This window comes from Miscanthus floridulus, chromosome 6 (genome assembly GCF_019320115.1).
Source record: "Miscanthus floridulus cultivar M001 chromosome 6, ASM1932011v1, whole genome shotgun sequence".
NCBI lineage: Eukaryota > Viridiplantae > Streptophyta > Magnoliopsida > Poales > Poaceae > Miscanthus > Miscanthus floridulus.
The window spans coordinates 61,804,312-61,818,334 of record NC_089585.1 but is presented as its reverse complement, the minus strand read 5'-3'; the positions used below and the strand labels follow the sequence as shown (position 1 = coordinate 61,818,334).

General features: G+C 46.2%; 1 protein-coding gene across 1 annotated transcript; it reads left to right on the top strand.

Moving 5' to 3' along the window:
- Positions 1-6,179: 6,179 nt before the first annotated feature.
- Positions 6,180-9,989, top strand: LOC136458307 (uncharacterized; the record flags this gene model as incomplete). The annotated part of the gene is made up of 3 exons (XM_066458270.1): positions 6,180-8,931; positions 9,094-9,186; positions 9,622-9,989. Coding segments are annotated over exons 1-3 (3,117 nt in total), but the record flags the coding sequence as incomplete, so codon positions are not given.
- Positions 9,990-14,023: the final 4,034 nt, after the last annotated feature.

Below are 14,023 nucleotides of genomic sequence, written 5' to 3'. Positions count from 1 at the left end.
CAGGTGCGTCCAAAATGATTTCTGAGCCTATGGTACATCTAGCGCAAACCATGCACCTAGCTTGCACCGACGCTAACATAGTCTCCAAACAGAAAGAAGAGAGATTCCACATCACCCACGTCACCTAGGAGTTCCATCGGGTGTGCCCAAAATGATTTCTGAGCCTATGGTACGCTCGACGCAAACCGTGCTCCTATGTAGCATCGACACTAACAAGGTCTCCAAACGGAAAGAAGCGAGAGTCCAAATGACCCACGTCACCTAGGCGTTCCATCGAGTGCGTCCAAAACGATTTCTGAGCCAATGGTATGTTCGACGCAAAACCGTGCTCCTATCTTCCGTCAAGATTAGCACTATTTCCGAAAGGACCGAAATGAGCTTCCACTTGAGCCCCTTCACCTAGTGGTACGATCGGGTACGTCCAAAATGATTTCTGAGCCGATGGTACATTTGGCGCAAACAGTGCACCTATCTTGCACCGACCCTAACACTGTCTCCAAATGGAAAGAAGTGAGATTCCACCTGACCCACATCACCTAGGACTTCCATCGGGTGCGTCCAAAATGATTTGCGAGCCTATGGTACGCTTACCGCAAACCGTGCACCTATCTTCCGTCAAGATTGGCACAATCTCCGAAAGGACCGAAACGAGCTTCCACTTGACCCTAGTCACCTAGTGGTACCATCAGGTGCATCCAGAATGATTTCTATGCCTATGGTACATCTAGCGCAAACCATGCACCTAGCTTGCACCGACGCTAACACAGTCTCCAAACAGAAAGAAGAGAGATTCCACATCACCCACGTCACCTAGGAGTTCCATCGGGTGCGCCCAAAATGATTTCTGAGCCTATGGTACGTTCGACGCAAACCGTGCACCTATGTAGCATCGACACTAACAAGGTCTCCAAACCGAAAGAAGCGAGAGTCCAAATGACCCATGTCACCTAGGCTTTCCATCGAGTGCGTCCAAAACAATTTCTGAGCCAATGGTATGTTTGACGCAAAACCGTGCTCCTATCTTCTGTCAAGATTAGCACTATTTCCGAAAGGACCGAAACGAGCTTCCACTTGAGCCCTATCACCTAGTGGTACGATCGGGTGCGTCCAAAATGATTTCTAAACCGATGGTACGTTTGGCGCAAATAGTGCACATATCTTGCACTGACGCTAACACTGTCTTCAAATGGGAAGAAGTGAGATTCCACATGACCCACGTCACCTAGGACTTCCATCGGGTGCGTCCAAAATGATTTGCGAGCCTATGGTATGCTCGACGCAAACCTTGCACCTATCTTTCGTCAAGATTAGCACTATCTTCGAAAGGACCGAAACGAGCTTCCACTTGACCCTAGTCACCTAGTGGTACAATAAGGTGCGTCCAAAACGATTTCTGAGCCCATGGTACATCTAGCGCAAACCATGCACCAAGCTTGCACCGACGCTAACACAGTCTCCAAATAGAAAGAAGAGAGATTCCACATCACCAACGTCACCTAGGAGTTCCATCGGGTGCGTCCAAAATGATTTCTAAGCCTATCTAGCATCGACACTAACAAGGTCTCCAAATGGAAAGAAGCGAGAGTCCAAATGACCCACGTCACCTAGGCGTTCCATAGAGTGCATCCAAAACGATTTTTGAGCCAATGGTATGTTCGACGCAAACCGTGCTCCTATCTTCTGTCAAGATTAGCACTATTTCCAAAAGGACCGAAACGAGCTTCCACTTGAGCCTCGTCACCTAGTGGTACGATCGGATGCGTCCAAAATGATTTCTGAGCCGATGGTACGTTTGGCGCAAACAGTGCACCTATCTTGCACCAACCCTAATACTGTCTCCAAATGGAAAGAAGTGAGATTCCACATGACCCACGTCAATCAGGACTTCCATCGGGTGCGTCCAAAATGATTTGCGAGCCTATGGTACGCTTACCGCAAACCGTGCACCTATCTTCCGTCAAGATTAGCACAATCTCCGAAAGGACCGAAACGAGCTTCCACTTGACCCTAGTCACCTAGTGGTACCATCAGGTGCATCCAAAATGATTTCTGAGCCTATGGTACATCTAGTGCAAACCATGCACCTAGCTTGCACTAACGCTAACACAGTCTCCAAACAGAAAGAAGAGAGATTCCACATCACCCACGTCACCTAGGAGTTCCATCGGGTGCGTCCAAAATGATTTATGAGCCTATGGTACGTTCGACGCAAACCGTGCACCTATCTAGCATTGACACTAACATTATCTCCAAATGGAAAGAAGCGAGAGTCCAAATGACATACGTCACCTAGGCGTTCCATCGAGCGCCTCCAAAACAATTTCTGAGCTAATGGTATGTTCAATGCAAACCATGCTCCTATCTTGCGTCAAGATTAGCACTATGTTCGAAAGGACCGAAACGAGCTTCCACTTGAGCCTCGTCTCCTAGTGGTATGATCGGGTGCGTCCAAAATGATTTCTGAGCCGACGGTACATTTGGCGCAAACTGTGCACCTATCTTGCACCAACCCTAACACTGTCTCCAAATGGAAAGAAGTGAGATTCCACCTGACCCACATCACCTAGGACTTCCATCGGGTGTGTCCAAAATGATTTGCGAGCCTATGCTACGCTTACCGCAAACCGTGCACCTATCTTCCGTCAAGATTAGCACTATCTCTGAAAGGACCAAAATGAGCTTCCACTTGACCCTAGTCACCTAGTGGTACCATCAGGTGTGTCTAAAATGATTTCTGAGCCTATGGTACATCTAGCGCAAACCATGCACCTAGCTTGCACCGACGCTAACACAGTTTCTAAACAGAAAGAAGAGAGATTCCACATCACCCACGTCACCTAGGAGTTCCATCGGGTGCGTCCAAAATGATTTCTAAGCCTATGGTACGTTCGACGCGAACCGTGCACCTATGTAGCATCGACACTAACAAAGTCTCCAAACGGAAAGAAGGGAGAGTCCAAATGACCCACGTCACCTAGGCGTTCCATCGAGTGCGTCCAAAACGATTTCTGAGCCAATGGTATGTTCGACGCAAAACCGTGCTCTTATCTTCCATCAAGATTAGCACTATTTCTGAAAGGACCGAAATGAGCTTCCACTTGAGCCCCGTCACCTAGTGGTATGATCGGGTGCGTCCAAAATGATTTCTGTGCTGATGGTACGTTTCACGCAAATAGTGCACCTATCTTGCACCGACACTAACACTGTCTTCAAATGGGAAGAAGTGAGATTCCACAGACTCACGTCACCTAGGAGTTCCACCGGGTGCGTCGAAAATGATTTCTGAGCCTATGGTACGCTCGACGCAAACCGTGCACCTATCTTCCGTCAAGATTAGCACTATCTCCAAAAGAACCGAAACGAGGTTCCACTTGACCCTAGTCACCTAGTGGTACAATCGGGTGCGTCCAAAATGATTTCTGAGCCGATGGTACCTTTGGCGCAAACAGTGCACCTATCTTGCACCGACCCTAACACTGTCTCCAAATGGAAAGAAGTGAGATTCCACATGACCCACGTCAATGAGGACTTCCATCGGGTGCGTCCAAAATGATTTGCGTGCCTATGGTACGCTCGACGCAAACCGTGCACCTATCTTCCGTCAAGATTAGCCCGATCTCCGAAAGGACCAAAACGAGCTTCCACTTGACCCTAGTCACCTAGTGGTACCATCAGGTGTGTCCAAAATGATTTCTGAGCCTATGGTACATCTAACGCAAACCATGCACCTAGCTTGCACAGACGCTAACACAGTCTCCAAACAGAAAGAAGAGAGATTCCACATCACCCACGTCACTTAGGAGTTCCATCGGGTGCATCCAAAATGATTTCTGAGCCTATGGTACGTTCGACGCAAACCGTGCACCTATGTAGCATCGACACTAACAAGGTCTCCAAACGGAAAGAAGCGAGAGTCCAAATGACCCATGTCACCTAGGCGTTCCATCGAGTGCGTCCAAAACGATTTCTGAGCCAATGGTATGTTCGACGCAAAACCGTGCTCCTATCTTCCGTCAAGATTAGCACTATTTCCGAAAGGACAGAAACGAGCTTCCACTTGAGCCCCGTCACCTAGTGGTACGATCGGGTGCGTCCAAAATGATTTCTGAGCCGATGGTACGTTTGGCGCAAATAGTGCGCATATCTTGCACCGATGCTAACACTGTCTTCAAATGGGAAGAAGTGAGATTCCACATGACCCACATCACCTAGGAGTTCCATCGGGTGCGTCAAAAATGATTTCCGAGCCTATGGTACGCCTAGTGGTACCAAAACGAGCTTCCACTTGACCCTAGTCACCTAGTGGTACCATCAGGTGATGAGGACATCCCTTCCATTGATACAACCACACCTGCTGCACAACAAGGTCCGATGACAAGAGCTCGAGCACAACAACTTAATTATCAGGTAAAGTCGTTCCTCGCTGTTCATACAAACTCGTCTCAGAATTGGATGCTACTAAATCATGGTGATGATTGTCTTATTCTTAGGAATGTTGGTCAAGACCCCATTGCCTCATGTTTAGACCCCATGATGAGGATGGAGCAGCCGAACAAGTGGGAATCATCATTAATGGGGCGCTCAGCTCATCTCGAGACAGCAGGAAACACTCCATCAAAAGTACCATAACTCCTTGATACGAGATCCAATGAAGCTGGTTTTTGACTTGTTGGAAAGAGCGCGTCGTCCTCTTTCACATGGGTCCAACCCCACTATCAGAATCTACCGAATCTGTGCGCAGCAAGCCAAAGGACGCACAGACCTACAGCCCATTGAGGGACGCCCAGATTAGGGTTTCCCACTCCCCCTTGTGCTCTCCTCCTTATAAATAGAGCCAGCAGCCATCAGAATGAGGTTGGGTTTTGTTTAGATGCAAGATAGCTGCTGCTTCTTCCTTGTAAACGCGTGTGTCGACTAGACCACCCGATTTGCTTGTTTCAAGACCCCAACTTGTGATTCAGATTCGGCCTTTGGCTTAAATCCGTGAGTTATTTGCTTGTTCATCTTGTTCTTGCTTGTTCTCGGTTGCTTGCAGGTTCATGGTGTTCTTGGCACGGCAAGAACATCACAATCGGAGCCGGTGTACCTGTTGCTAAGGCGCAGCAACCTTGTGGTCGTTGTAGTCGGACAGCCAACGTCGAATCCACCCCAAATCGAGTTTATCCACACTCACCAAAAGATCAGGAACAACCCCTTGTCCCATCATGTGGTAATCAGAGCAAGGTTCTTTGGTGAGTGATTTACCGTTCATTACTTTACCTATAGTCCAGAAATATAAAAATAGGATAGAACTGAAATTCCAAACACAAGTTTGAGCCTTGCTGATCTGCTTAGTTCTTTGCTTGTTGAGTTTGTGGTTTACATCGTGGTGTCAAGTGCTGGTTCTTAGGTTCTAATCCTTTAGAGTTTCGAGTTCTTGTCACGTTTCAGTCACCACACAATCCGTTGTTGCCTTTCCCCCCACTTCAGCCGCTGCAATCTCCACCAATACCACCACAACCAGCAGCAAAAGCACCGCTGTTTTTCTCGACCTTTTCGCTGAAACCCTCACCACCATCACCTTCAGCCGTGCCTACACAAACACTACCTTATGCACCTGTCGTTTTGGTGCAAATCTGAGTACACTCAGTTCTGAAAATAAGAGAGTTCAAATTGCATATTTGTACTACTTGTTGCAATCCTTATCCCTAGTAAAAGAAAGTCTATGCTACTTGCTGCATTCTTGTTATAATCATATTGCAAAAGTTCAGTTTGTGCTACTTGTCGAAAAGAAAAGAAAAGAAAAGAAAAGAAAAGAAAAGAAAAGAAAAGAAAAGAAAAAGAAAATAGAAAAGAAAAAGAAAGGAAAAGGAGGAAAGAAAGAAAGAAAGAAAAAAAAGAAGGGTTAAGTTGATGCTATTTACTCTCATCATTTCCATTGTTTGCTACTGTCCGGTGACAACATTTGTGTCTAGGCTCGCGTCTCTAGCACGGGTTAGCCTAGGACCAGCACGGTACTATCTTTGAACACTTATTCAACTTGCATTGACTAACGTGGTTCCAGCTGTACCTTGATTTTTTTAAGCCACCTACAGCTCCACAAATTATCTACAACGTCACAGGGTTCTACTTGCTACTACTTGTGTTGTTCTTGTCGTCGCCAACACCATCTGCATAGCAAGGTAAGGACTTGTAAGAACTCGGTTGCACATGCTGAGAGAATGAAAATTGTTGCCACCTAATTCAGTTAGTTGGTAGGACATATTTTCTTGTGATTCCCTTGCTACATACTAACCATGGCAGGAGAAGGTGAAAGGACCCCTCCACAATCACCTCGATCAAAAGCCTTGCTGCAACACTTTGAACGCAAAGTGAGGCTCCATGCTGAACACCTTGATGAGGATGTTCGTGTCACCAATGAGCGCCTTGGTCAATTGGAGACGGCTCAGATTGAGACCAACACCAAGTTGGCTTCCTTGGAAGGCACTCTTGGTTCTGTTAATACATCTCTTGTAGGTGTCTTGGAGCGATTGGAGAGGATGGAACAGAATCGCTGTGATGGTTTCGAACGACGCAATCACAACAACAACAACACCATGGGCAGTGCTGCTGGTCATGATGAAGAAGAATATGCAGCGGACACTGAGCTTGATGAGGAGCTGAATGGTCATCGACGCATCGAACAACATCGCCGCCGCCATGAGACAGGTCCTCGCCGACCACGGCAAGAGGTACGTGCTGATGACTCATTTGGCAAGATTAAATTCACCATACCTGCTTTTGATGGGAGGTATAATCCTGATATGTACCTTAGTTGGGAATTAGCTGTTGATCAGAAATTTACTTGCCATGATTTCCCTGAGGACAAACGTGTTAGGGCTGCAACTAGTGAGTTTACTGACTTTGCCTCTGTTTGGTGGTCTGAATACCATCGTAAGAACCCAAATAACACACCAACTTGGGATGCTTTGAAACGGGTCATGCGGGCCAGATTTGTTCCTTCTTATTATTCCCGTGATCTTTTACATAAGTTGCAACAATTGAGGCAAGGATCCAAATCTGTAGAAGAATACTATCAAGAGCTACAAATGGGTATGCTTCGTTGCAGGCTAGAGGAAAATGAGGATGGTGCCATAGCTAGATTTATGGGTGGGCTGAACCGGGAGATTCAGGATATTCTAGCTTATAAGGAATATAATTCTGTCAATCGTTTATTTCACCTTGCTTGTAAAGCTGAACGAGAAGTGCAGGGACGACGAGCTAGCATGAGGGCTAACATTCCTGCAGGTCGTGCTAGCCCGTGGACACCCTCCAATGCTGCTGCACCGTCAACGCGTGCACCCCCACAATCTTCCTCGACCATCAAGCCACGCTCCTCTACAACAAATTCTGTACCATGCCCAAGTGAACCAACTAGAGGAGCAACGGCTACATCTGCCAAGAGTTCATCCTCGGTGGTATCCACGGGGAGAACAAGGGATATTCAGTGCCTACGCTGCAAAGGATATGGCCACGTACGCAAGGACTGCCCAAGCACACGTGTGATGGTTGTGCGAGCTGATGGTGGGTATTCCTCTGCTAGTGATTTTGATGAAGAAACATATGCTTTGCTTGCTGCTAACAATGTAGCGGAAGGAGATGATTTCCAACAAGACGAAGAGCACATTGGGGCTGAAGCTGCTGAGCACTATGAGAGCCTCGTGGTGCAGCGGGTGCTAAGTGCCCAAATGGAGAGGGCTGAGCAAAATCAGCGCCACACTTTGTTTCAAACCAAGTGTGTGATCAAGGAACGCTCTTGCCGTGTGATCATAGATGGAGGAAGCTGCAACAACTTGGCAAGTGCTGAAATGGTGAAGAAGCTTTTGTTGAGCACAAAACCACACCCGCAGCCTTACTACATTCAGTGGCTTAACAGCAGCGGCAAGGTGAAGGTAACACGATTGGTAAGGGTAGAGTTTGCCATTGGTTCTTATCATGATTCCATTGACTGCGATGTTGTGCCTATGCAAGCATGCTCTATGTTGTTAGGTAGACCATGGCAGTTTGATAAAGATTCCTTGCACTTTGGTAAAACAAATCAATACTCTTTTGTGCATAATGACAAGAAGATTGTGTTGCACCCCATGTCCCCTGAGGCTATTCTAAGAGATGAACTTGCTAGAGCTAGCAAACTTAAGAATCAGGCTGTTGCTAGTGAAAATCAGATTGTCGCTAATGAACTTGAGAAACATAAGAAGAAGTCTAGCAAATCTGTTCATCATAATAAAAATGAGATCAAGCTGAAAGGCTCTTGTTACTTTGCCACCAAATCTGATTTGGATGAGATTGATGCTAGTACTACTGTTTGCTATGCTTTGGTTTGCAAAGAAACTTTATTTTCACTCGAAGATACATCTATTTCTTTGCCTCCTGCTGTCACTAATCTTTTGCAGGAGTATGCCGATGTTTTTCCAAAGGAGGTACCACCGGGGCTGCCACCAATTCGAGGGATTGAACACCAGATTGACCTCATCCCTGGGGCTTCCTTGCCTAATCGTGCGCCGTATAGGACCAACCCAGATGAGACAAAAGAGATTCAGAGACAAGTACAAGAATTGCTCAACAAAGGTTATGTGCGTGAGTCTCTTAGCCCTTGTGCCGTTCCCGTGCTTTTAGTTCCTAAGAAGGATGGATCATGGCGCATGTGTGTTGATTGTAGAGCGATAAACAACATCACAATCAGATATCGTCATCCTATTCCAAGGTTAGATGATATGCTTGATGAATTGAGTGGCTCAATTGTGTTCTCTAAAATTGATTTGCGTAGTGGTTACCACCAGATTCGTATGAAGCTAGGAGATGAATGGAAAACAGCGTTTAAAACTAAGTTTGGTTTATATGAATGGCTTGTCATGCCCTTTGGATTGACTAATGCACCCAGCACTTTCATGAGATTAATGAACGAGGTTTTACGCTCTTTTATTGGCAGATTCGTGGTGGTATACTTTGATGACATCTTGATATATAGTAGATCATTAGAGGAACATCTTGATCATTTGCGTGCCGTTTTCAATGCTCTACGGGATGCACACTTGTTTGGCAATCTTGAGAAGTGCACCTTTTGCATAGATCGAGTTTCTTTTCTTGGATATGTTGTGACACCGCAGGGAATCGAAGTTGATCAAGCCAAGGTTGAGGCCATACACAGCTGGCCTGTTCCCTGCACGGTCACACAAGTGCGGAGTTTTCTAGGACTTGCTAGTTTCTACCGTCGATTTGTGAAGGACTTCAGCACCATTGCAGCCCCGCTGCATGAACTCACCAAGAAGGGTGCAACCTTCACTTGGGCTGCAACCCAACAGGATGCTTTCAACACGCTCAAAGATAAGTTAACTCATGCACCTTTACTCCAACTTCCTGATTTCAACAAAACCTTTGAGCTTGAATGTGATGCTAGTGGAATTGAGTTGGGTGGTGTGCTGTTACAAGAGGGGAAACCTGTGGCGTATTTCAGTGAAAAGTTGAGTGGCCCTAGTTTGAACTATTCTACTTATGATAAGGAATTGCTTGCTCTAGTTCGGACTTTGGAAACATGGCAGCATTATTTGTGGCCCAAAGAGTTTGTCATACATTCTGATCATGAATCTTTGAAACACATCCGTAGTCAAGCAAAACTGAACCGTAGACATGCCAAGTGGGTTGAATTCATCGAGACCTTTCCTTATGTCATCAAACACAAAAAGGGGAGGGAAAATATAATTGCTGATGCTTTGTCTAGACGTTACACCATGCTTTCACAACTTGACTTTAAAATCTTTGGTTTGGAAACTATTAAGGAACAATATGCACATGACAATGATTTCAAAGATGTATTGCTGAATTGCCAAGAGGGGAAAACATGGAACAGATTCATCCTTACCGACGGGTTTGTCTTTAGAGCTAACAAGCTATGCATTCCAGCTAGCTCTGTGCGTTTGTTATTGTTGCAGGAAGCGCATGGAGGAGGACTCATGGGACATTTTGGTGTGAAAAAGACAGAGGACATCCTTGCTGGTCATTTCTTTTGGCCCAAGATGAGGAGAGACGTGGAGAGGTTCGTTGCTCGCTGCACAACATGCCAGAAAGCTAAGTCACACCTTAATCCTCATGGTTTATACATGCCTCTTCCTGTTCCAAGTGCACCGTGGGAAGATATTTCAATGGACTTTGTGTTAGGACTGCCTAGAACAAAGAAGGGGAGGGATAGTGTGTTTGTTGTTGTGGACAGATTTTCTAAAATGGCACATTTCATACCATGTCATAAGAGCGATGATGCTACACATGTTGCTGATTTGTTCTTTCGTGAGATTGTTCGATTGCACGGTGTGCCTAACACCATTGTTTCTGATCGGGATGCAAAATTTCTTAGTCATTTTTGGAGAACTTTGTGGGCTAAGCTAGGGACTAAGCTTTTATTTTCCACTATTGTCATCCCCAAACTGATGGACAAACTGAGGTTGTCAATAGAACATTATCTACTTTGCTTAGGGCTGTTTTGAAAAAGAACATAAAAATGTGGGAAGAGTGCTTGCCTCATGTTGAGTTTGCTGATTGTTCACAGCATTCTACCACTAAGAAAAGCCCTTTTGAGATTGTTTATGGGTTTGTGCCACGTGCTCCTATTGATTTGTTACCTCTTCCGACCTCGGAGCGAGTGAACTTTGATGCTAAACAACGTGCTGAACTGATCTTAAAATTGCATGAAACCACTAAAGAGAAAATAGAGTGCATGAACGCAAAGTATAAACTAGCTGGTAGCAAAGGGAAGAAACATGTCATTTTTGAACCTGGTGATCTAGTTTGGCTCCATTTGAGAAAAGATAGGTTCCCTGATTTGCGAAAGTCTAAGTTGCTGCCTAGAGCCGATGGTCCTTTTAAAGTGTTAGAAAGGATTAATGATAATGCGTACAAACTTGAGCTACCTGCAGCTTTTGGGGTTAGCCCCACTTTTAACATTGCAGATTTGAAACCATATTTGGGAGAAGAGGATGAACTAGAGTCGAGGACGACTCAAATGCAAGAAGGGGAGGATGATGAGGACATCCCTTCCATTGATACAACCACACCTGCTGCACAACAAGGTCCGATGACAAGAGCTCGAGCACAACAACTTAATTATCAGGTAAAGTCGTTCCTCGCTGTTCATACAAACTCGTCTCAGAATTGGATGCTACCAAATCATGGTGATGATTGTCTTATTCTTAGGAATGTTGGTCAAGACCCCATTGCCTCATGTTTAGACCCCATGATGAGGATGGAGCAGCCGAACAAGTGGGAATCATCATTAATGGGGCGCTCAGCTCATCTCGAGACAGCAGGAAACACTCCATCAAAAGTACCATAACTCCTTGATACGAGATCCAATGAAGCTGGTTTTTGACTTGTTGGAAAGAGCGCGTCGTCCTCTTTCACATGGGTCCAACCCCACTATCAGAATCTACCGAATCTGTGCGCAGCAAGCCAAAGGACGCACAGACCTACAGCCCATTGAGGGACGCCCAGATTAGGGTTTCCCACTCCCCCTTGTGCTCTCCTCCTTATAAATAGAGCCAGCAGCCATCAGAATGAGGTTGGGTTTTGTTTAGATGCAAGATAGCTGCTGCTTCTTCCTTGTAAACGCGTGTGTCGACTAGACCACCCGATTTGCTTGTTTCAAGACCCCAACTTGTGATTCAGATTCGGCCTTTGGCTTAAATCCGTGAGTTATTTGCTTGTTCATCTTGTTCTTGCTTGTTCTCGGTTGCTTGCAGGTTCATGGTGTTCTTGGCACGGCAAGAACATCACAATCGGAGCCGGTGTACCTGTTGCTAAGGCGCAGCAACCTTGTGGTCGTTGTAGTCGGACAGCCAACGTCGAATCCACCCCAAATCGAGTTTATCCACACTCACCAAAAGATCAGGAACAACCCCTTGTCCCATCATCAGGTGTGTCTAAAATGATTTCTGAGCCTATGGTACATCTAGCGCAAACCATGCACCTAGCTTGCACCGATGCTAACATAGTCTCTAAACAGAAAGAAGAGAGATTCCACATCACCCACGTCACCTAGGAGTTCCATCGGGTGCGTCCAAAATGATTTCTAAGCCTATGGTTTCTGAGCCTATGATCAGATGCATCCAAAATGATTTCTGAGCCGATGGTACGTTTGGCGCAAATAGTGCACCTATCTTGCACCGACCCTAATACTATCTCCAAATGGAAAGAAGTGAGATTCCACATGACCCACGTCAATCAGGACTTCCATCGGGTGCGTCCAAAATGATTTGCGTGCCTATGCTACGCTTACCGCAAACCGTGCACCTATCTTCCGTCAAGATTAGCCCTATCTCTGAAAGGACCAAAACGAGCTTCCACTTCACCCTAGTCACCTAGTGGTACCATCAGGTGTGTCTAAAATGATTTCTGAGCCTATGGTACATCTAGTGCAAACCATGCACCTAGCTTGCACCGACGCTAACACAGTCTCTAAACAGAAAGAAGAGAGATTCCACATCACCCACGTCACCTAGGAGTTCCATCGGGTGCGTCCAAAATGATTTATGAGCCTGTGGTACATTCGACGCAAACCGTGCACCTATCTAGCATTGACACTAACATTATCTCCAAATGGAAAGAAGCGAGAGTCCAAATGACATACGTCACCTAGGCATTCCATCGAGCGCCTCCAAAACAATTTCTGAGCTAATGGTATGTTCAATGCAAACCATGCTCCTATCTTGCGTCAAGATTAGCACTATGTTTGAAAGGACCGAAACGGGCTTCCACTTGAGCCTCGTCTCCTAGTGGTATGATCGGGTGCGTCCAAAATGATTTCTGAGCCGACGGTACATTTGGCGCAAACTGTGCACCTATCTTGCACCAACCCTAACACTGTCTCCAAATGGAAAGAAGTGAGATTCCACCTGACCCACATCACCTAGGACTTCCATCGGGTGCGTCCAAAATGATTTGCGAGCCTATGCTACGTTTACCGCAAACCATGCACCTATCTTCCGTCAAGATTAGCACTATCTCTGAAAGGACCAAAACGAGCTTCCACTTGACCCTAGTCACCTAGTGGTACCATCAGGTGTGTCTAAAATGATTTCTGAGCCTATGGTACATCTAGCGCAAACCATGCACCTAGCTTGCACTGACGCTAACACAGTCTCTAAACAGAAAGAAGAGAGATTCCACATCACCCACGTCACCTAGGAGTTCCATCGGGTGCGTCCAAAATGATTTCTAAGCCTATGGTACGTTCGACGCGAACCGTGCACCTATGTAGCATCGACACTAACAAAGTCTCCAAACGGAAAGAAGGGAGAGTCCAAATGACCCACGTCACCTAGGTGTTCCATCGAGTGCGTCCAAAATGATTTCTGAGCCAATGGTATGTTCGACGCAAAACCGTGCTCTTATCTTCCATCAAGATTAGCACTATTTCTGAAAGGACCGAAACGAGCTTCCACTTGAGCCCCGTCACCTAGTGGTATGATCGGGTGCGTCCAAAATGATTTCTGTGCCGATGGTACATTTCACGCAAATAGTGCACCTATCTTGCACCGACGCTAACACTGTCTTCAAATGGGAAGAAGTGAGATTCCACAGACCCACGTCACCTAGGAGTTCCACCGGGTGCGTCGAAAATGATTTCTGAGCCTATGGTACGCTCGACGCAAACCGTGCACCTATCTTCCGTCAAGATTAGCACTATCTCCAAAAGAACCGAAACGAGGTTCCACTTGACCCTAGTCACCTAGTGGTACAATCGGGTGCGTCCAAAATTATTTCTGAGCCGATGGTACCTTTGGCGCAAACAGTGCACCTATCTTGCACCGACCCTAACACTGTCTCCAAATGGAAAGAAGTGAGATTCCACATGACCCACGTCAATGAGGACTTCCATCGGGTGCGTCCAAAATGATTTGCGTGCCTATGGTATGCTCGACGCAAACCGTGCACCTATCTTCCGTCAAGATTAGCCCGATCTCCGAAAGGACCAAAACGAGCTTCCACTTGACCCTAGTCACCTAGTGGTACCATC